The sequence below is a fragment of the Schistocerca gregaria genome, chromosome 6 (genome assembly GCF_023897955.1).
Source record: "Schistocerca gregaria isolate iqSchGreg1 chromosome 6, iqSchGreg1.2, whole genome shotgun sequence".
NCBI lineage: Eukaryota > Metazoa > Arthropoda > Insecta > Orthoptera > Acrididae > Schistocerca > Schistocerca gregaria.
The window spans coordinates 86,167,474-86,190,569 of record NC_064925.1 but is presented as its reverse complement, the minus strand read 5'-3'; the positions used below and the strand labels follow the sequence as shown (position 1 = coordinate 86,190,569).

The window sequence follows — 23,096 nt, the reverse complement described above, 5'->3', positions numbered from 1 at the left end:
AGCAGCTCTCAATAGTAGTTTATCTGTGCAAGACTTTCATCTCTACGTTAACGACAACCTAAATCCTCTGAACCAATTATCTATAGTCATGCGTTTGGGTACCTCTAAACTTTTTATTCCCAACACTTCTCTCTCTTACCACACTGATTATTTCAGACTCCCTCAATTTCACAATAATTCTGCAGTGTCACAATACTTCCATCCCTATTGCCATGCAATGTAGTTTTCACATTTCTTATTTCTGGGACGTAAAAGTCTGGGTTGGTTTTTAAGAATGAAGAGGCCACAAATGCATCAACTTTCAGAAGGTTTCCACTATCAGCCTTCACAAATTTCCTTTCCATTTTACTTAAAAGTTTTCCATCACTAATCAATGAAACTTTTTGCAGAAAAAGTACTGAAAAACACTAGTAACTTCAGCTAACACTTTTATAACACACATACAGCTTCATCTTACTCCTAGCCTGTGATACCACCAAAGCTTCATCTAATAACAGAGAAATTTTGAACATGATCAAAACTTGAAATTTAATGATTATTAAGCTTTAACTAAATAAAAATAACAGTTATTTTATGAGAATATTGACCAAAAATGCTATCTGAATGTTATAATAATTCAAAACAACATCTAACAGAATCATATTTTTCACACAGGAATATAGCCTATTCTCTCAATGAGTCTGCTATCTTACGTAATCAGTCAATGTTGTCTGTTGGCATCTGGTATCTCACATTTAGCATACTATTCTTTTTTAAAAAAAAGAAATGGGGAAGTATGAGTAAAATTCACACTTAACTATGTATGTAGACTGTTCAGCTATTCTGGGAACAGAGAATCTCAACCATTTTAGCCTGTTATCAAATCGATACTGGCAAGAGATTGGTCCCAAAGATTCCAAAGCTTTTGGGAAAGTTCTAATTACAACAATATAAACACGACATAAAGTCATGCAGGAGTCATGCAACCATGATTATAATAACCAGAAGCTTTCCATTCAGGCTGACTGGATTGCAGTGGTAAAATCAGACATCAGGCAAGGAATGACTTTATTGCTCGTATGATGCATTTTCAGAATTTATTCATCATCAAACAATGGAAAATTGAGGATGGAATATAACAATATTATGAAAAGGATAGTTGCTACTCACCACATAGTGGAGGTGCTGGGTTGCAAATAGGCACAACAAAAAGACTTTCGGAAAGTGAGCTTTCAGTCAACAAGACCTTTGTCGAAAATACACGACACACACACACACACACACACACACACACATGTGACCACAACCTCTGGCTGCGGAAGCCAGACAGCGAGCAGCAGCAGCACGTGATGGGAGAGGCAATCAGGTGGTGGGGGTAAGGAGGAGGCTGGGGCAAAGAGGAAAAGGGATAGCAGGAGGGTAAGGGCGGGGAATGATACAGTGCTGCTTGTGGTGGCACACAAGGGTGAGGTGGAGAGAGGGTAGGGCAGCTAGGTGCAGTCAGGAGGCTAGGCAGGGGGAGGGGGGAAGGAAGGGGTGGAAGGTTGTAAAAAAAGACTTTGTAGTATCCTGTTCCCATTCCAGCACTACACAGCCCTCTATTCCACCAATGCACTCTCCGTCTTTTTACTTCTCTCCTTTCCTGCAACTCCCTCTCCCCCTTCATTCTCTGTCTAACCACCAGACTGCACCTAGCTGCCCTACTCCCTCTTCATCTTGTCCCAGTATGTTCTCACAAGCAGCATTTTTGCGTCACCCACACCTATCCTGCTATTCCTCCCCTTCCCAACCTAGCCTCCTCCTTACCCCGCCACCTGAGTGTGTCTCCCATCATGTGCTGCTGCTTGCAGTCTCGCTTCCGCTGCCAGAGACTGTGGTCACATGCATGTGTATGTTGTCTATTTTCAATGAAGGCCTTGTTGCCCGAAAACTCACTTTCCGACAGTCTTTCTGATGTTCCTATCTGTGACTCAGCCTCTCCACTATGTGGCGAATAGCGACTATCCTTTTCATAATATTATTTTATTCATAATTAGATATCCAGGAGTGATAACTGCATGTAGATATGGCATTTCAAGTTGTATGTGATACAAACATTCAGAGGCTAGACTAAGAATATTTGTTTCACTTACAACTTGAAACTCCATATCTACACGCAGTAATCACTCCTGGATACCTGATGATGGATAAATTCCAATATGCATCATATGAGCAATAAAGTAATTATTTCATGATGTTTGACTTTTACTGTTGCGACCCCGTCAGCCTGAATGCAGAACCACAGACTGTTTTTATTTCCAAATTGATGTTGGATAACAAATGACAAAAGAAATATTTTTTTTCATATGACTGCAAATTAATAATTTTCACATTTTTTTCTTTACTTGTACTGTTACACCTTGTTTCTCGCCAAATGTCATGATTATTGGTCAATGGGAAGTACCCTATAGGTTTTCATGTGTGAATTTGCAAGTATCAAAATATATGATGTAAATGGCAGTATCTTTTGATTGCATTGACTTAAAAGCTTCTATTTTTTACACCACCAAAGGACCACATACCTTAGCGACAAATTTCAACTTGATACACCTACCTGTACCTGAGAAAAAGGATTTTTAATAGTTGGACAGACAAACAGACTGGCGGATTTCCCCTAAGTTACACCAAACAGACTGACGGATTTCCCCTAAGCTACACAATTTTTTTAAGTCCCTTGAAAAGTGTAAACATGGAGTCTAGCTGTATCTAAATGACATAAAGACAAATATGAACAGCCATCTAATGGTGAACTTGTTAATCTGAAATTGTAGCATCATTATTTTTTACTACACAGAATAATTAACAACACCTGCTTTTATTTTCAGTTAACAATATACTGGCAAAAATTTCAAAGACTATACAAATTTGTACATGATTGAAATACATTCCTGAAATTATTGAAAGCAGTCATTCTTTATTGCTTACAAATTTTTATATTCACATTAAGCAAGTGACAATATACACATGGTATCTTCTAACTACAAAAACAAAACCTTTTCCTCTATTTTTATGTCTACTAAATGCATGCAAAAAGATATTTTATCAATGATTTTACATCTTTATACCTGTGCTTCCATGATTTCATGTGATTTAGAACCTGTGAAATCCAAGCCAGCAATGTTTTGAGCCCATATATAAGGAATGCCAAGTTCAGAAATATAGCTCCCAAACCCATCAAGTCCCATATGTTGTAGCTGATACAAATTTGCAACATTTGGGCTGTCCAGTCCCAAATCACTTGGGAAAAGTGAAGACAAAATGTTCTGAGGTGCAATCAGATCACTGAAAATGTCAAAACAAACAAATTTAAGAAGTATATACATAAGTCAAATTATGGCAGATTCATATTTCATATTATGGCAGTTTGTGTATTTTATTTAAATATTGAAATGTTATGAAACTCTTTACTGTTCAACACATACTGTATACAGAACAAACAGCATGAAAATTAACATAACATTATATATGAAACCAATGGAAAAAGTGACTTAACAAGATGGTCTAAAAACTACAGTTCTTTCTTCGATATGTCTTATCAGAGGTGGTATGAACTTATATTTCTCAAACTTGAGATCTGGTTCACCTATACAGTCATATCAGCATCTAAAGTACGATTTTCAAACATGCACGACAGCAGTAAAAGTCACGTCGAGTGCCTGAAAAGATTATGATCAACAAAGATCCAATCCCAAACATCTTTATCCACATTCACTTTTGCACAGATTATGTGATACATCTGCTGACAAAATTATAACATTAAATGATTCTGCGATAAATGACAAACATTAAAAAATCTTGCTAACTACAGCAAGGGAAAAAATAATAATAATTTTATAACTTTGTGACTGACAGATGTCTTTGATGTGTGGTGGTGGTGGTGGTGGTGGTGGTGGTGGTGACTGAGTGAGTGAGTGAGTGAGAGTGAGTGTGAGTGTGAGTGTGAGTGTGAGTGTGTGTGTGTGTGTGTGTGTGTGTGTGTGTGTGTGTGTGTGTGTGTGTGTGTGGAAGGGGCACATTGTATGCAAAAACAACTACCTGATATACCATGTGACTGAGCAACTTACTTTCACTGAAGCAGAGTGAGAGTAACAAGGATGGACAGAATAAGAAGTGAAAGATAAGGAAGATTGTAAAGGAGTACTCTTACAGGAGCCGATAGAATCAGCACAGCCTAAAACTGTCAGTACAAGGGACGAGGCAGCTTATGTTGACGTGCACACACATGAGATATCTCACATCATGAGACACAGCACCGTCGGCACATGGTACGAGCTGATTGGTGTGATTTTGCGCTCTCCATTAGTTGGAGGTTGGAGGATTTATTTGGCTAACAAACCACAAAGTTTGTTCACAAAAATGGATGCACATGGAGTTCCTACCTTAGCTCTATTAAAATGGACATTTCCTTTCCTGGCTGTATGCTAGCAATGTTGTTCTCTCTTTGGTGAACATAAACAAAAAAATTATAACTGTGAACTTATAATAAGACAAAAAATGGAAAATACATGTCCACATAGATGTCAGCTTACAAAAGTTCACCAAATCAGACAGACTCACTTCTGACACAGAGCGCACTCATATTTACATACCACCAAATATTACAGAAATTATTTCTTTTAATTTCATATGAAACTCCCAGAACCTTCTGGAAAATGCGAAGGTGGAAGAAGAAGAAGAAGAAGAAGAAGAAGAAGAAGAAGTTACATATGACGGGATGTGAACCTTTGTCCGATCTACTGGTGGTTCTGTGATGCAGTTGCTCAACCACCTGTGCTAAATTGTCATGCACCTCCCAAATCTTCTTCTTTTGTGATTTATTCTGCAAAATGTTATTGATTCTTAACCCTTTAATTGCTCAGGATGTGTTAATGTGTGCACCTTTGTACGTGTCCCAGTGTACTATGAACGTGTTTACACATGCCACCAGTAGACACGTTCAGAGTACCAGGTAGAAGGACTGATGGCGTGCGAACACATTCAGAGCAAACAGGGACAGGTACAAATGTGTGCGCATTCACACGTCCAGAGCAGTTAAAGGGTTAATAAATCACAATAAGAATAACATGTTTTCATGAATCTTAAATAGGTCATTACTTTAAATTGGCTTACTCTCATTACACACGAGCTACATCGTAAACATAACAAAATGCAAAAATTCTTTAACCACCAATACGACTTTTCCAGTGATTTTATAACAACAACTTGTACTAATAACAAATTGTCTCAAGACATTCAATGTGCTGGTGCTTAGAAACAGCATATATTATTTATAGGGTGTAACGTATAATATAAAACCCATTGAATATGGGCTTCCGCTGAACATGACAAGTACAGTATGGCATCTTGCTTTCTGCTTGTGACATAGGGAGCGTTCTTGCTTCCTACAGGTTCTACTTTATGTGGCACATTGCTGAAATAGTGCAGAACTTATTTTGTGTTTCATATGACAAAATGGCTTCTCAATGAGAAGCAGCAGGAAGTGATGTTACAAACCTTGTTGAGCACCACATCAACATTAGCTAACTCATCCCGTGTGGCGACGGCATAGGTGATAAGGACATGTAAAGGGAATGAATGAGGTGTGATAGAACACCCAGGAGGATGCACGAACTGAAGCTCCAAGACAAGACTAAGAGGGATACAAAGGGATATTTAGATGGAAGAAGAGGAGGTGAATTTTTAAGGAAAAGGAGAGGGTGTTAGAACAGTGGTGGGGGGTTACGGGTGATAAAGGACAAAGGGAGGCATATTGACTGTTGGCTTCTGTATCGAATTCTTTGGTCACTGATTGTTTCACAATGTTTTCTATGATTCACCAGCACAAGTGGCTGGCACTGTCAAAGCTTCACCCTCCACTGCTGGTGGCAGCCTGAAGTCAAGCTCACAGCTGCAGATTATAGATACGTTTTGTGCCAACATCTGTGAACTTTTCCCTGGTTGTTGCCATTGTGGTTCTCCCTTTGCTAGCTGTAATGGCCGTGTACTGCAGCACAGGAATCCAGAATGCATTCACTTTGAGGCATTCCTATTTCTTGGTGAAACTATTATCATTTCTGGAATTGCTATAGCTTCCCTTAACAAGTGCCCATGGTAGCTCTTCTCAGCAGTGAGAACATCAGTGCCAGTGAATTTTATTATGTGGTCAGTGCTCTGCACAGCCAATTCCTCTAGCTGCCCCAACATGCAACCCACTTATATTCTGTGATCCTCACATTGGCAGATCATCCAGTCATTCCAGTGCAGACTTGTTCACACATACTTGATATGCAGTATACTCCCAATACTGCAAATGGACCCCTTTCATCTTTGGTCTATACGAGACATTGTCTGATCTTTTTGATCAGTCTGACAATAGTATTTATGCCATGTTTACAATAGTCTTTATGCCATGTTTCCACAATATAGGGCCTATTCTGTCCATCACCCTGGGGATGTATGTCAGAAAGGCTGTAACTGACATTAATTCTTCAGATGTTACACTTTGTTGAGTGTTCTTACACAACTGGTGAATTATCCATTGCTCCTCAGAATGCTTTCCAGGTGTTGCATCTTACATCTCTGTTGCTGGTGCTCACATATTCATCTTGTGTGCAATATGAGCCTACTGCCTATTAATCATTCCTCTTTTCTGGCTTGGGTGACGATTTGGCCGTCTGTGCAGGTATTTGTCTATGTGTTGGCTTTCGACATGTACTGCATCTACGTTCTCACCCTTCCTCACACCTAGTATATCTAGAAAGGGTAGCTGTTGGCGTTCCTTTCTACCTCCACAGCAAATTTTACGTTGGCATGGAGACATTAGATGTCTTAGGAATTCACTGAGCTGTTCCTCGTCATGGTTCCACACAAAGAAGATGTCGCTAACACACCTGTATCACACCTTAAGTTTACCAGGTCCCAAGTCTAGTGCCTGTGTTTTGTAATGCTCCAAAAAAAAAGTTGGCCACCATTGGACTAAGTGGATTACCCATGGTGACACCTTCCAGTATTGCAAAAATCATCATTCTACATAAAACAGCTCACAGTAAGGCATGTATGAAAGAACTTGTTGATGTCATGCTGGAAAATGGAACTTATCTACTCCAAAGAATCATTGTGTGGCACTTTGGTAAACAAAAAAACAACATCAAAACTGATCAGTATATAGTTTGGTCCAAGTTTTAGTTTCTTCAGCTTCACTATGAAATGTTCTGAATCATTTATGTATGTGTCTTTCTTTCCTAGACATCGCTGAAAGAGAGGTGCCAAGTGTTTCACCAGTTTACAAGAAGGGGAACCAGAAGCGCTTCTGATTGGTCTCAGTGGTAAGCCACACAGCTGAAGTGAAAAGGCTTATATTGGAAGGTTCTTCAGTTTGTCTGTTGAGAGAGAAGATCCCTTGATCAACCAATGTGTATTGAGTATGATATGCTGCCTCAGATCTGCGTTTAGCTTTCAGTATGTCTTCGGATTTAATAGGTCCTGAATTTTCTGCTTATAATCTTTGATCTTCATTTACAATGGTCACAGTTCCCCTGTTGGCAGGCAATGGAAACATACTTTGGTTAGCATTAAGGCTCTTCACAGCTTGTCACACTTTTTTTTGTTTGCAAGCTGGTGGTCTCACTTGTGCAGTATCCTCATGGGTTGAATTCACATTTCCTCAGTCTTTTCACAAAGAAGGGTTAGCTGGCCACTTTGGTGTCAGCAATGATATCCTTCATAGACAAAGTTCTGGGGCTGATAGCGAAATTCTCTCTGTTTTGAAGGACAGCCTAGTCCTCTGAGGTCAACGGTTGTTCACTGAGATTGATCAGAGTGCATTATATGTCAGGAATCAGCTTGTCAACCTGCTTTCTGTATCATGCAAATTTTCTCTTCTGTCGCTCAGTGCAATGGTTGAGTTCATGTTTCATGCTCCTATGAGTGATGCTGTCTATCTTGCTGCATGCTACCACTTAGTTGATAGCAAATGTCCAAAATTGGCCATCAGTCTTGCGAAGTCTATCCATGTTGCATGAATTCATTCAGGATGAACATCTCATCCCATTCAGTCATAAATACAATGTGTCTGGCAGTAGTGATTAGGTGCTTACAGTTCAGGAACTTTGTTGTGGTCCCTTCATCCCTCCATTTCAGCACCACAATACAAAGGCGAGACAGGACAGCAAACAGACTTCCTTCTTCCATCTTTGGTCAAGACTTTGGCACAATCTTGAAATCTCTTCCCCGTATAGGCATAGTACAAAGATGTTGAGGTTTTCATTGCCACTTGCTGGCATATTGGGTGTTGGCTTATGTTTTGGCTGCTTCAATTGATGTTCACTTGACAATTTTCCTGCTGTTTCTCCAGCATGAGTAGCTCACACCGTCAAAGCATCTTCCTCCACTGCTGATGGTAGACTAGAGACAGGCTCATGGCTGAAGAGTATGCGTTACCTGTTGCATGAATGTCTGAAGTGTTTGTGTGGATGTCGCCGCTGTGACGCTCTCCTTTCTACCAGTAACAGTCACTCACTGCAGCATGGAATCCAGGATTTATTCACCTTGTCTTGAGGCTTTCCTCTTTTTTTTTTAAATTGAAACTACTGATCCATACTTAGCAGTCATATACAACCAATCATATGCAGAAATATCCATATTTAAAGACAAGACAGTTGGACAGGTCACACAAAACTCAAGAAAGGAAAGAAGAGTAACATGTTGAAATACAGACAAGTCACTGATGTCAATTTGCAGTAGGATCTGAACACATACTATGTCTGAAAATTATGAATTACCTCAAAGAAAATGCCCTACTGACACAGAGCCAGCAGAAAATATTATTCTCGTGAAACACAACAAGTTCTTTATTCACACAAAGTAATGGGTGCTACTGACACATAATGTCAAACTGATTCCATACTTATAGATTTTCAGAAGGCATTTGATACCATTCCTTACAAGCGACTTCTAATCGAACTGAATGCTTTGTATGACTGAATTTGTGTTTTCCTATCAGAAAGATCACACTTCATAGCAATTGACAGAGAGTAATTATGTAAACTAGAAGTGATGTCTGGCGTTCCCCAAGTGGTAGATGCCCTCTGCTCTTCCTAATCTACATAAACAATTTAGAAGACAATCTGAGCGGCCATCTTAGATTTTTTGCAGATGATACTGCCATTTACCATTGCATAAAGTCATCATAAGACCAAAACCAACTGGAAAAGATTCAAATAAAACATCTGTATGGCGATAAAGTGGCAAATAACTCTAAATAATGAAAAGTGTGAGGTCATTCACAAGGGTACTAAAAGAAATCTGTGAAACTTCAGTTACATGATAATTCACACAGATCAAAAGGCTGTTAATTCAACTAAATATCTAGGGATTACAGTTATGGAGAAGCTAAATTCGACCAACCACCACATACTGTTGGGGGAAGCTGAACTGAGACTTTGTTTTATTGGGACAGCACTCAGAAGATGTAACATGTCTACTAAAGAGATTGCCTACATTACACTTGTCTGTCCTTTCATTTGTACTGCAGTGCAGTATAGGATCCTTACCTGACAGGACCGACTAAGGACATCCAAAAATGTACAAAGAAGAGTAGCTTGTTTTGAATTATCACAAAATGGGGAAGAAAGTGTTACGGATATGATACTGTACATTAGTTGGTGTTTCAATCATTGAGAAAAAAAAAAGGCATTTTCCGTTATGAGAGATCTTTTCAAAACCAACTTTCTCCTCTGAATGTGAAAATATTTTGTTGATGCCAAATTATCATCATAATAAAATAAGAAAAATCCAGAACTTGCACAGAAATGTTTAAGTGTTTGTTTTTACCATGCACTGTTTGATAGTGGAACAGTACAGAAACAGTCTGTGAATTACAGGATAGATGTGGCTGTAGAGTGTTGTATCTGAATTTCTATGGTTTCCCTGAACAAGCTAGTGTGGTAGTTCTTCTCCACTGCAAGAACCTGTGTGTTGGAGAATTTTATTACATGTTTGGTCTCACCCAGCATTTTACTCCACCATGGCTGATTTCTTCACATATGGCAGCGTATGCACTGGGTAAGAACAATCACATAATGAACTTTACCAACACAGAGATTCTTGTGGTGGATAACAGCAACATTACCCACTTATTCCATAGAAAATTACAAACATGTCAAAATTTTCAAGAAGGAAGAGGAAAGCCTTAAGGTGAGTGGATCCTGGATTTATATGCTGCAGTGAACAACCGTTGGAGGTAGCACGGGGAGAACCACAGCTGTAATGACCAGAGAAAAACCCTCCAATGTCGCCACCAGCAATGAAGGGTGAAGCTTTGACAACACCATCTGCTTGCGCTGGCAAAATGTCAAAAAAACTGTAGGCCGAAGAACCCAAGACAGAAACCAACAGGCAATGGAAACACTTGACCATGAACGCCACAACAATTTTGAGAAAGGAATGCTTATGTGCAAAGCTGACCTGGCCAATGTCAGGAAACTGTTGTTATTGTTGCTGCTGCTGATGATGATGATAATTACAGCATGGTAATACTTCAATAAATAGGGGAGTAACAAGGATTCACTGCACAGTATGCACTGGATAAATAATTATATTGGTTATAAAGGTAAAATAGTTGAAAAGACAAAACAAGAATTACCATCAACTAGAATAAATAGTTCATTAAACTTACCCTGCACATATTCCATGAATGGCATGTGAAAGATTAACTTGGGGTTTTACTGTAACAACATGCAAGTTCACCAAATAACTGAAGTTTAACGACAGGCTGTTTCCATCTAAAAAAGTGAAATGCATAGATTATTAAAGTGTTAAGTTTATTTATACATTTTCAGGTTTCTAGACAAGTTGACAGTTCCACGTAGTGCACACTATTTCGATGGCTGACCCAGTCATGAGCAGCAAATATACTGCGAATGCCACCCGGACTGAGAAGTACTACCAGTACTGCGCCACTATTAATAATTGAGATAGATTCCCATCTCACATGATCCCTTTTAATGCGCATATATTTTGCCATGTCCGTGCCACTAATCCCGAGCTCACCTTCTCTGATGTCATCTGGTGCTGACAGATGAGATTATTAACAAGAGTGTAATAAACTGGTTACTAGACCCTATTCTTTGTTTAAACTGAAACTTTGCTGATGTCCTTGACATCTCTCTTCTACTGCTGTGTGTCTGCTGCACATTTATGTGGAATGTAATATGTAATATAATATCCACTATACAGCAGATCTAGTTTTGTTCAATGCAGCTTGTGCCCCCCCCCCCCCCCCACACCCACACCAAATTTCATCCACCCTGTCTCTCCACAGATGGTGCCAGAATAAGTAAGGTAAGTGACCTGTAATTTTTCTTTGTCAGACTCATTCTCTTAATTGATCTACAAACGATGACACAACACAACAATACTGCTCAGTCTGGTCCCAGACTGGACACGGCAGTAGGCACAGTAAGACCATTGTTTGGACCACCTCAGACAGAGAACAAAACTAGGTGTCATCTACATATTGTGCACAAAATGGAACCCTTAACTCATCTAAAAAGATAAAAATCATAGTTACAGAAAATAATGCTCAGGAATTATAATGTTAAATGTGTTTAGACTTATTACAGATACAATGGACAAGTGTTAACATTTATACTATAGAACAAGAAATTTTTCTTCATGCACAGGCTTCTTTTTTTTTTTCAGAACTAATTACCAGCTTACAACCTACTGCATCTGGCATGGCCAGTTCGAGTGACATTTTAGTACTATTGTGCAGCTTCGCTAACTCCATTCCTGAAGGAGGACAGCTGTGATCCTGCACGCAGGCTGCTGTTATGGTACAGGATTTTTATTGAAAGTTGCCTTTCAACATTTTGGGGATTGTGACAGATATCCTTATATTACCATTTGACAAGTAGAATTTCCTAGTCATAAATAAGTGGACTTTTGGTGTATTTATTACACAAGAAATTAAAATAAAAAGTTTTTTTTGTAAATTTATGAATCATGTGACTGGTTCTGATCATCAAATCATGACTGCAGTGGTTATCGGCACTACATAGTGGGGTGCTCCTTGCCATACTGTCTCCTGCCATCATCTTTTACTCCTGTTTTGTTAGTTGTGAAGGCGATCAACTGGATAATACATGAACTTAGGCAACAGGCCCATTATGATGTCTGAAGTCTGTTGTTGTTGTTGTTGTTGTGGTCTTCTGTCCTGAGACTGGTTTGATGCAGCTCTTCATGCTACTATATCCTGTGCAAGCTTCTTCATCTCCCAGTACTTACTGCAACCTACATCCTTCTGAATCTGTTTAGTGTATTCATTTCTTGGTCTCCCTCTACGATTTTTACCCTCCACGCTGCTCTCCAATACTAAATTGGTGATCCCTTGATGTCTCAGAACATGTCCTACCAACCGATTCCTTCTTCTTGTCAAGTTGTGCCACAAAATCCTCTTCTCCCCAATTTTATTCAATACCTTCTCATTAGTTACGTGACCTACCCATCTAATCTTCAGTATTCTTCTGAAGCATCACATTTTGAAAGCTTGTATTCTCTTCTAGTCCAAACTATTTATCGCCCATGTTTCACTTCCATACAAATACTTTCAGAAACGACTACCTGACACTTATATCTATGCTTGATGTTAACAAATTTCTCTTCTTCAGAAATGCTTTCCTTGCCATTGTCCTACATTTTATATCCTCTCTACTTCGACCATCATCAGTTATTTTGCTCCCCAAATAGCAAAACTCCTTTACTACTTTAAGTGTCTCATTTCCTAATCTAATTCTCTCAGCATCACCCAAATTAATTTGACTACATTCCATTATCCTCGTTTTGCTTTTGTTGATGTTCATCTTATATACCCCTTTCAAGACACTATCCATTCCGACTGCTCTTCCAAGTCCTTTCCTGTCTCTGACAGAATTACAATGTCATCGGCAAACCTCAAAGTTTTTCTTTATTCTCCATGGATTTTAATTCCTACTCTGAATTTTTCTTTTGTGTCCTTCAGTGCTTGCTCAATATACAGATGGAATAACATCAGGGAGACACTACAATCCTGTCTCACTCCCTTCCCTCACTGCTTCCCTTTCATGCCTCTCAACTCTTATAACTGCCATCTGGTTTCTGTACAAATTGTAAATAGTCTTTCGCTCTCTGTATTTTACCCCTGCCACCTTTAGAATTTGAAAGAGAGTATTCCAGTCAACATTGTCAAAAGCTTTCTCTAAGTCTACAAATGCTAGAAATGTAGGTTTGCCTTTCCTTAATCTTTCTTCAAAGATAAGTCGCAAGGTCAGTATTGACTCACGTGTTCCAACATTTCTACGGAATCCAAACTGATCTTCCCCGAGGTCAGCTTCTACCAGTTTTTCCATTAGTCTGTAAAGAATTTGCGTTATTATTTTGCAGCTGTTACTTATTAAACTGATTGTTCGGTAATTTTCACATCTGTCAACACCTGCTTTCTTTGGGATTGGAATTATTATATTCTTCTTGAAGTCTGAGGGTATTTCGCCTGTTGTAACTACGACCAGGACGTTTGTGGGGTAGCAATGACGGAAAGCACGGCGGGACCCACGAAGAGGCCTGCGAACAACACAACAGAAGAGGACGGGCACGACCAACGAAGGACAGAACAAATACAATAAGACCAAACAACAGAGTCACAAGGAAACAAACACGTCCACTCGTACACGATCCAGGAAGTAAGCAGTCTAGTGCAAAGCGAGGTGTAAACCAACGTAAGCGAGATTATACTGACTGACTGGCTGACTGACAGGCCGGTGCTTAAGTACGCTACCGGAGGTGCCGCTATTGGACGCTGGGACCACGTGTTCAACTGTGGTGCCCTCACACTAAAAGCGGGGTAGGAGTGATTTAAAATGGAATGATGATATAAAGTTGATCGTTGGTAAAGCAAATGCCAGACTGAGATTCATTGGAAGAATCCTAAGGAAATGCAATCCGAAAACAAAGGAAGTAGGTTACAGTACGCTTGTTCGCCCACTTCTTGAATACTGCTCAGCAATGTGGGATCCGTACCAGATATGATTGATAGAAGAGAGAGAGAAGATCCAACAGAGAACAGCGTGCTTCGTTACAGGATCATTTAGTAATCGTGAAAGCGTTAGGGAGATGATAGATAAACTCCAGTGGAAGACTCTGCAGGAGACGTTCAGTAGCTCGGTACGGGCTTTTGTTAAAGTTTCGAGAACATACCTTCACCGAAGAGCCAAGCAGTATATTGCTCCCTAATACGTATATCTCGCGAAGAGACCATAAGGATAAAATCAAAGAGATTAGAGCCCACACAGAAGCATACCGACAATCCTTCTTGCCACAAACAATATGAGACTGGAATAGAAGGGAGAACTGATAGAGGTACTGAAGGTACCCTCTGCACACACCGTCACGTGGCTTGCGGAGTATGGATGTAGATGTAGCTACCCATTCTTCTTCTACTGTATTCCTTTCCCCCATTCCTGTCAATTGTTCCCTTATGCTCTCCCTGAAACTCTGTACAACCGCTGGTTTAGTCAGTTTATCCAGGTCCCATCTCCTTAAATTCCCACCTTTTTGCAGTTTCTTCAGTTTTAATCTGCAGTTCATAACCAATATATTGTGGTCAGAATCCACATCTGTCCCTGGAAATGTCTAACAATTTAAAACCTGGTTCCCAAATCTCTCTCTTACCATTATATAATCTATTAGAAACCTGTCTGTATCTCCAGGCTTCTTCCATGTACACAACTTTCTTTTATGATTCTTGAACCACTTGTTAGCTATGATTAAGTTATGCTCTATACAAAATTCTACCAGATGACTTCCCCTTTCATTTCTTATCCCCAATCCATATTCACCTACTATGTTTCCTTCTCTCCCTTTTCCTACTCTCAAGTTCCAGTCACCCATGACTATTAAATTTTCGTCTCCCTTCACTATCTGAATAATTTCTTTTATCTCATCACACATTTCATCAATTTCTTCATCATCTGCAAAGCTAGTTGGCATATAAACTTGTACTGCTGTAGTAGATGTGGGCTTCATGTCTATCATGGCCACAATAATGTGTTCACTATGCTGTAGTAGCTTACCTGCACTCCTATTTTTTTATTCATTATTTAACTGACTCCTGCATTACCCCTATCCCTGTATTCGCCAGACCAAAAGTCTTGTTCCTCCTGCCACCGAACTTCACTAATTCCTGCTATATCTAACTTTAAACTATCCATTTCCCTTTTTAAATTTTGTAACCTACTTGCTCAATAAAGGCATCTGACATTCCACGCTCTGATCCGTAGAACACCAGTTGCCTTTCTCCTGATAACGACGTCCTCCTGAGTAGTCCCCGCCCAGAGATCCAAATGGGGGAATATTTTACCTCCGGAATGTTTTACCCAAGAGGACACCATCTTCATTTAACCATACAGTAAAGCTGCATGCCCTCGGGAAAAATTATGGCTGTAGATTCCCCTCGCTTTCAGCTGTTCACAGTACCAGCACAGCATGGCCGTTTTGGTTAGTGTTACATGGCCAGATCAGCCCGTAAAACTACTGAAAAGGCTGCTGCCCCTCTTCAGGGGCCACACATTTGTCTGGCCTCTCAACAGATACCCCTCCGTTGTGGTTGCACCTATGGTACGGCCATCTGTACCGCTGAGGCACGCAAGCCACCCCACCAACGGCAAGTTCCATGGTTCATGGGGGCGGGGAGTCCAAAGTCTAAGTAATGTGAGTTTATCTTAGAGGGATCATAGCTTCAATTTAAGCAACACTACAGGTCTGGGGTTCAATTTACCAAGTGCTTGCCAGCCACTGATTTGTTTACATCACATAATACAGAGGTAGTGTTCATACAGCCATACGGCACTGCTTAAATGAGAGCCATGATCCCTGTCACATGGACTTCCTAATTAGACAGCGCCAGAGACCAGAAAACTTCATACGGTTTGCTGCAATCAGAGTGGGAAACAAATATTTATATTAAAGAATGGGACACAGGGAGAGCGAGAAACAGAGTGCACAACTGACCACTATCTCACAACCTGCAGTGAACACATCTTCGACTTTTGCTGTAGAACATAATTATATAAGCTTTTCTTCTACGACTGCAACTTCCAGAACAAATTTTTCGTTTACTTTGTTTGTATTTCTTGGCTTCTCCATCTTTTGAAATGTAATTACGAATGAATAAGCAGAAAAATAATTGAGGTAGGCCACACCACTGTATTTAGAGACTCACTGTTTATAATAGAAAATCTGTTACAAAAATGTGAATGTGCCTCTCTCTGCATATGCTCATCTGTAGAACTTTCAGAAGAAGATGAATATATCTGCTTTCTCTGTTTTCATTTGTTTCGCGACAACTGAAAATTAAATGGTGACAGAGGAAAAACTGCTAAAGTGAGCACGTTATTGATATTAAAGAATATCTGATGAGAAAAAAGGATGAAAACATTAAATAAAACCACAAAACTAAAAGTGAAGAATTATGCCGCAGCTAGGGGCGGAATGACATACTACAATATGCTTAAGATGCCAATGACAGCTGTCAAAATATAAAATATCTTGCAGATGACTGGAAGGGAGAGAAGGAGAGAGAGGGGGGAGAGGGGGAGAGAGAGAGAGAAAGAGAGAGAAAGAGAGAGAGAGAGAGAGAGAGAGAGAGAGAGAGAGAGAGAGAGAGGGGGGGGGGGGGAGAGAAAAAGAGAAAGAGAGAGGGGGGGTGGCAGGGGGAGAGAGAGAAGATAAAGGCTCAAGGCTCTATCAAGATTATTAAATGTTACATTTTTAAGGAAGAATATATTTTCTTTATTGTTTGTAAAGAGCCAGTCTCCTGTGCATTTGTTTTTCGTTTTTCCTTAATAGTTTGTGTATAAGGAAGAACAAAAATTCTACACAACATCTAAGTGTTCAATGAAATGTAGCAATAATAATTACTATATTTTGAGACACCATAGGGAAATTTATTGATGGTCAGCGATACTGGAATGGTCTGTTGCATGTGCAAGTTGTGTTTCAATTATTTTGTTGGCTGGTTTAAAGTAATTACATGTGGTACTGTTTAGAAGCTTTCGAAATGTGGTGCTACAGAAGAATGCTGAAGATTAGATGGGTAGATTGCATTACTAATGAGGAAGTAGTGAATAGGATTGGGGAGAAGTTTGTGGCACAACTTGACCAGGAGAAGGGATCGGTTGGTAGGACATGTTCTGAGGCATCAAGGGATCACCAATTTAGTATTGGAGGGCAGAGTGGAGTGTAAAAATCGTAGAGGGAGACCAAGAGATGAATACACTAAGCAGATTCAGAAGGATGTAGGTTGCAGTAGGTACTGGGAGATGAAGAGGCTTGCACAGGATAGATTAGCATGGAGAGCTGCATCAAACCAGTCTCAGGACTGAAGACCACAACAGCAACAACTGTTTAGAACTTTCATAAATACTTTAGACCTACCCACTCCCTGTGCTGGCAATTTTGGTTCTTGCTATTGTATAATTTTGGTTTTTGCTATCGTATAATTTGTTACAGATAGGATCCAAGTCAGGAGGTCATTGTGAAGAGATGTAATAACTGAACACGTATTGCATTCAGTCATTAATTTGTCTTTGCTCATAGCAATCAGCAATCTTGAGACTAAAGGCTGATCATTTTAATTTATCTTGCATTAAATTCATGCAAGAGATGTGTGAATGAGTTCTGAACAATGTTGATGTCAGTCTTTACCCTTGTCAAACACAGGCCCCTGTTTAATAATTAGATGGTCCACCGTATTACAATGACGTGTTGTTCTCCTATGAAATTACAAGAGTAAAGTAAAAGAGACATGCAACATGTCAAACTGGAGAAGGAAACTGGCCATACCCTTTGAAATGAATCACCACACCAGTTGTCTCATGTCATTTAGGAAACCTAAATCTCGATGGTTGGGTTAGGATTCAAACTACCATTCTTGGATACGAGCCTGGGGTTTTACCACTGCACTGCCTGCTTCAATAGCCAGGCACAAAGAGATTTGCATTTCAGTGCTACTGTTGTTTCCAATTTCTGACATAATGTAACAGTAAACTCTGTAAATGAATAAATCAATGAAGAGCTTCTGCCTTGAAAGTTACCAAAAGAGATTCGAAAATGTTGCCCCAAGTTATTTCCATAATACAATTTTGCAAATTCTTCTCCTTTAGTGGTGTAAAATAGAAGGTGCTATATGAATAACAACCTCAGAAATGGTCAAATAATGAACCACAAGCTATGCCAATAGTGATCTGTCTTCAACTGGAGGCTACTTGAAATGATTAAGTTTCTTAACATAAAGTACACCACTTATTTTGACAATATTATGAAAAGGATAGATTGCGGTTCATTACGTAGAGGAGATGTTGAGCTGCAGACAAGCACAACAAGACTGCTAAACATGTGAGCTTTTAGCCAAAAGGCCTTCTTCTGAAGTACACAAAACACACACATTCACACAAGCACATCTCAAATAAATGTGACCCTGTCTCTGGCACTGACACTGTGCTGTGAGTGTTTAATCATTTCATTGATGCTCATCAATTTTTGTAGAATATGAACCTTTCCATATCTTAAGACAGAGTTAATAATTACAAGCAGATGTAGCACAACCTAACAACAATATAGTTTATCCTGTATACAAAAATATCTTGTGAAAAATGATGCACTGTGTTTCAAGTACAAGTCAATACTTTGCTTGTAACTGTATTTAATCTACAAGAGTTTTGCCTTATAAGGAAATAATTATTTCACCTCAGATTTGTTGAATGTTTCTGATAATTCTTCAGAAACACAGCGAAAAACTTTTTCTTTAGTAATGGCTTCAATTTTAAGTATTACACTGACACGTAATCAATAACCAAACAGCATTTTTTCACTTTCTTTAATAAATGTACCTACATCTACATCTACATCTACATGATTACTCTGCTATTCACAATAAAGTGCCTGGCAGAGGGTTCAATGAACCAGCTTTATGCTGTCTCTCTACCATTCCACTCTCGAATGGCACGCGGGAAAAACGAGGACTTAAATTTTTCTGTGCGAGCCCTGATTTCTCTTATTTTATTGTGATGATCATTTATTCCTATGTAGGTGGGTACCAACAGATCGTTTTTGCAATTGGAGGAGAAAACTTGTGATTGAAATTTCATGAGAAGATACCGTCGCAATGAAAAATGCCTTTGTTTTAATCATTGCCACTCCAATTCACCTATCATGTCTGTGACACTATCTCCCCCATTTCACAATAATACAAAATGAGCTGCCCTTCTTTGTACTTTTTTTATGTCATCCGTCAGTCCCACCTGATGCGGATCCCATACCACACAGCAATACTCCAGAATAGGGTGGACAAGCGTAGTGTAAGCAGTCTCTTTGGCAGACCTGTTGCACCTTCTAAGTGTTCTGCAAATTAATCACAGTCTTTGGTTTGCTCTAGCCACAATATTATCTATGTGATCATTCCAATTTAGGTTATATGTAATTGTAATCCCTAAGTATTTAGTTGAATTTACAGCCCTCAGATTTGTGTGACTTGTCGCGTAACCGAAATTTAGCTAATTTCTTTTAGTACTCATGTGAATAACTTCACACTTTTCTTTATTCAGGGTCAATTGCTACTTTTCGCACCATACAGATATCTTATCTAAATCATTTTGCAAGTCGTTTTGATCATCTGATGACTTTACATGATGGTAATATATGTTGTTAATATAGATCAGGAACAATAGAGGGCCTATAACACTTCCTTAGGGAACGCCAGATATTACTTCTGTTTTACTCGATGCCTTTCCATCTATTACTACAAATTTTCCACTTTTTCTTTTGAATTGCCTTCATATAGATTAAGTTTATTCTTGAAATTATTGAATTGGGATATAATACATAACATTTCTATTGGATTTTTCAATATACATCAGTAATATTTGTAAAATAAGACCACATGGACATCCCTGGTCAACCTAACCTTGTTGTGTAGCTCATGTTTCTCACAGCCTACATTCCTTTTTTGTCTGTAGTTCCCTTAATGTTGAACTGTGGACTTGACTATCAGTTTTAATTTGAATATATGTCAAAAATGCACTAAATGCACAACAGAAACAAGATGCATTATGTACACCACTCCAACGGACATCCTACAATGTACTCTCAGGACAGTACATTGTGAATCAAGAGCAAATCCGTGAATTTGAAATTTTGACAGTGAAGTCTGCCTATTATGATTAATTGTTAAGGACAGTCCAACAGCGCATTATAACAGTAAATGTTAATTTGGACGTGCCCAGCACATTCTCTGTTGAAATAATTTTGGTTTCCTTGTAACAATAGGTTTAAATGGTATTCATTCATTTGATATGTCCCACAGATCCATCAAGAATCTTCAGTGGTATGGAATGAGTGAAGATAAGAGATTTTTTTCTTTTTCTTAAAAAAAAAGGGAAGACAAGGACACCAGAGAAGTTGAGTTGTATGCTGCATAAACAATAAAATATCAATATAATGCTTAATGGTTTTTCATGCTTATGTCGTGTAAATTTAACAAATTAAATTAGAAAGAAGGCCAATTCTGCCTCCTCAATTTTGCAAGAGTCATTCAATAAAAAAAACTGAATTTTTAAAGAATCTATTAAGAGAATGCAATGCAACACTTATTTATTTTCCACATAGTTCACCTAAGATTCGGTGCACTTATGCCAGCGATGGACCAGCTTCTCAATTCCATGTGAAAAGAATTCTTGTGGGCTTGCTTGAGGAACCAGTTATGCACTGCTACCTGGACTTCCCCATCATCAGCAAACCTTGAGCAACTACAAGGTTCTTTCAATGGGTTAAAAATGTGATAATTTGAAGGTGCCAGATCTGAGATCTTCCTGCACACGTCCCTATATCTTTCTTTCATTTCTGATGTCAAATTTTTGGAACAAACATCAATATGGTGGGCTTATCCAACACTAATGTTCATTGTTGTTGCAATATCCCTCACTGTAATACACCTGTTTTCCTGTATCAACTTATCAGTCCTCAGAATACTGTTCTCCATGACTGCATAGACAAAGTATCCTGGACAAAGTGAATCTTCAACACTTTTTACACTCCATTTGCACTTATCTGCCTACTGGTGCATTTGTGTTAACTCAAACAACTTTCACCATACCCCACTGCCTCCCAATGGTGAATTCAGATTGGTTTCAGTCTTTCAGCTAACAGAAATCTAAAGTCTGGTGATACATCTTGGTGCAAATCAAAAAGGGTGCCAACACCTTGTTTCACTGATTTTCAGCATCCTGTTAAAAAAGTAGGCATGCTAGCCCAGTAGTTTTAAGACAGCACCAAAAAATAACATTTATTTATTGAATAGACCTTGTACAAGAGAGCTACTATTTGCCTGCTATTAGTAGCTCACCAGATGAAAAAATTAGTCATGTTACACATCATACTATACTGTGGAATTCTACTCCTGGACTTCATAAGTATTTCACGTCCGGGTTAAGCCACTTGCTGAGGGTTTGATCGCTTAATTTCATCAAATTGTGGGGATGTTGATGATGTAATTTTACCTGCTGTTCCAACATGCTCCACAGATTTTCTACAGGGTTCAAGCCAGGTGATTTTGCAGGCCATTTGATCAGGGGAGATCAGATTGTGTTCCAGAGAAATGTAGTACTATAGGAGGTATTACTGATCCCATGAATTGAATTATAAGTTATGTTAAAGGAAAGAAAACCTATGTTTATGTAATTTGTTGATTTAGAGAAAGCTTTTGACAATGCTGACTGGAATACATTCTTTGAAATTTGGAAGGTAGCACGAGTACAATACTGGAAGTGAAAGGTTATTTACAGTTTGTACAGAAACTAAGTTGCATTTATAAAAGCAGAAGGGCATGAAAGCAAACAGCAGTTGACAAGGAAGTGAGATAGACTTGTAGTCTATCCCAAATGTTATTCAATTTGCACACTGAGCAGGCTGTATTGGAAACCAAGGAGAAATTCGGAAATACAATTAGAGTTTAGGGAGAAAAAGTAAAAAGACTTTGAGGTTCCCAAATGATACTGTAACTCTACCAGAGACAGTCAAGGACATGGAGCAGCAGTTGAACAGAATGCATAGTGTGTTAAAGAGAAGTTATAAGATCAATAAGAACAAAGTAAAACAAAGGTAACAGCATGTAACTGAAATAAATCAGGTGATACTTAGAGAATTAGATTAGAAAATGAGACACTAAAATCAGTTGAGTTTTCCTAATTTTGCAGCAAAACAACTGATGATGCCCAAAGTAGAGAAGATAAAAAAATGCACACTGAACCCAGCAGGTAAAGCATTTCTCAAAAAAATAATTTGAACCCAGCAGGAAAAGCATTTCTCAAAAAAATAATTTATCAGCATCCAATACAAATTTAAGTGGTAGGAAATCTTTTCTGAAGTATTTATTGAATTGTAGCCTTGTACAGAATAGAAACGAGGACAATAAGGAGTTCAAACAAGAGGATGATAGAAGCATTTGTAATGTAGTGCTACAGAAAAATGCTGAAGATTTTGCTAAAATAACTAATGAGGAGATACAGAATCGAACTGAGGAAAAAGAAATTTACGCCATAACTTGACTAAAAGAAGGGAGCAGCTAACAGAGTGCACCCTGAGGCACCAAGGAATTATCCGTTTTGTAATAGAGGGAAGTGGGGGTGGAAAGGGGTAAAAATTGTAGAGGGAGACCAACAGATGAATACAATAAGCAGGTTCAAATGGATGTAGATTTAATTATTATTCAGAGATGAAGAGTGTGGTACGAGATAGACAAGCGTAGAGAGCGGCATCAAACCAGTCTTTGGACTGAAGATGATGTCAGACGACAATTGCAGCTTGTAATGTCCAAGAGGGTGAAATAAGCTAACTGCATAATGATTAAATATGATCTTAAATTCAAAATAAAGAACAGGCTATGCAGAAAAATGACTTCTTTTAAATCGCTTATGACACTGTCCTCTGTTCACATGAAACTGAAAATGTGGCCAAGGCACTGTAGTATAATGCATTTCTTGTCATTAACTTTCTAATCGAGTTTAGAAAGTACT

The 23,096-nt window shown here is 38.8% G+C and overlaps 1 protein-coding gene across 2 annotated transcripts in view; it reads right to left on the bottom strand.

The window, feature by feature from the left end:
• LOC126278356 (THO complex subunit 5 homolog) overlaps positions 1-23,096 on the bottom strand; it is a 155,945-nt gene that overhangs the window by 75,787 nt on the left and 57,062 nt on the right. For both annotated transcript variants that reach the window (XM_049978411.1, XM_049978412.1), the window contains exons 8-9: positions 10,673-10,778; positions 3,084-3,300 (exon numbers count right to left, since the gene is read on the bottom strand). In XM_049978411.1, coding sequence (XP_049834368.1) covers positions 3,084-3,300; positions 10,673-10,778 — 323 coding nt within the window. The remainder of the gene's footprint in view (positions 1-3,083; positions 3,301-10,672; positions 10,779-23,096) is intronic.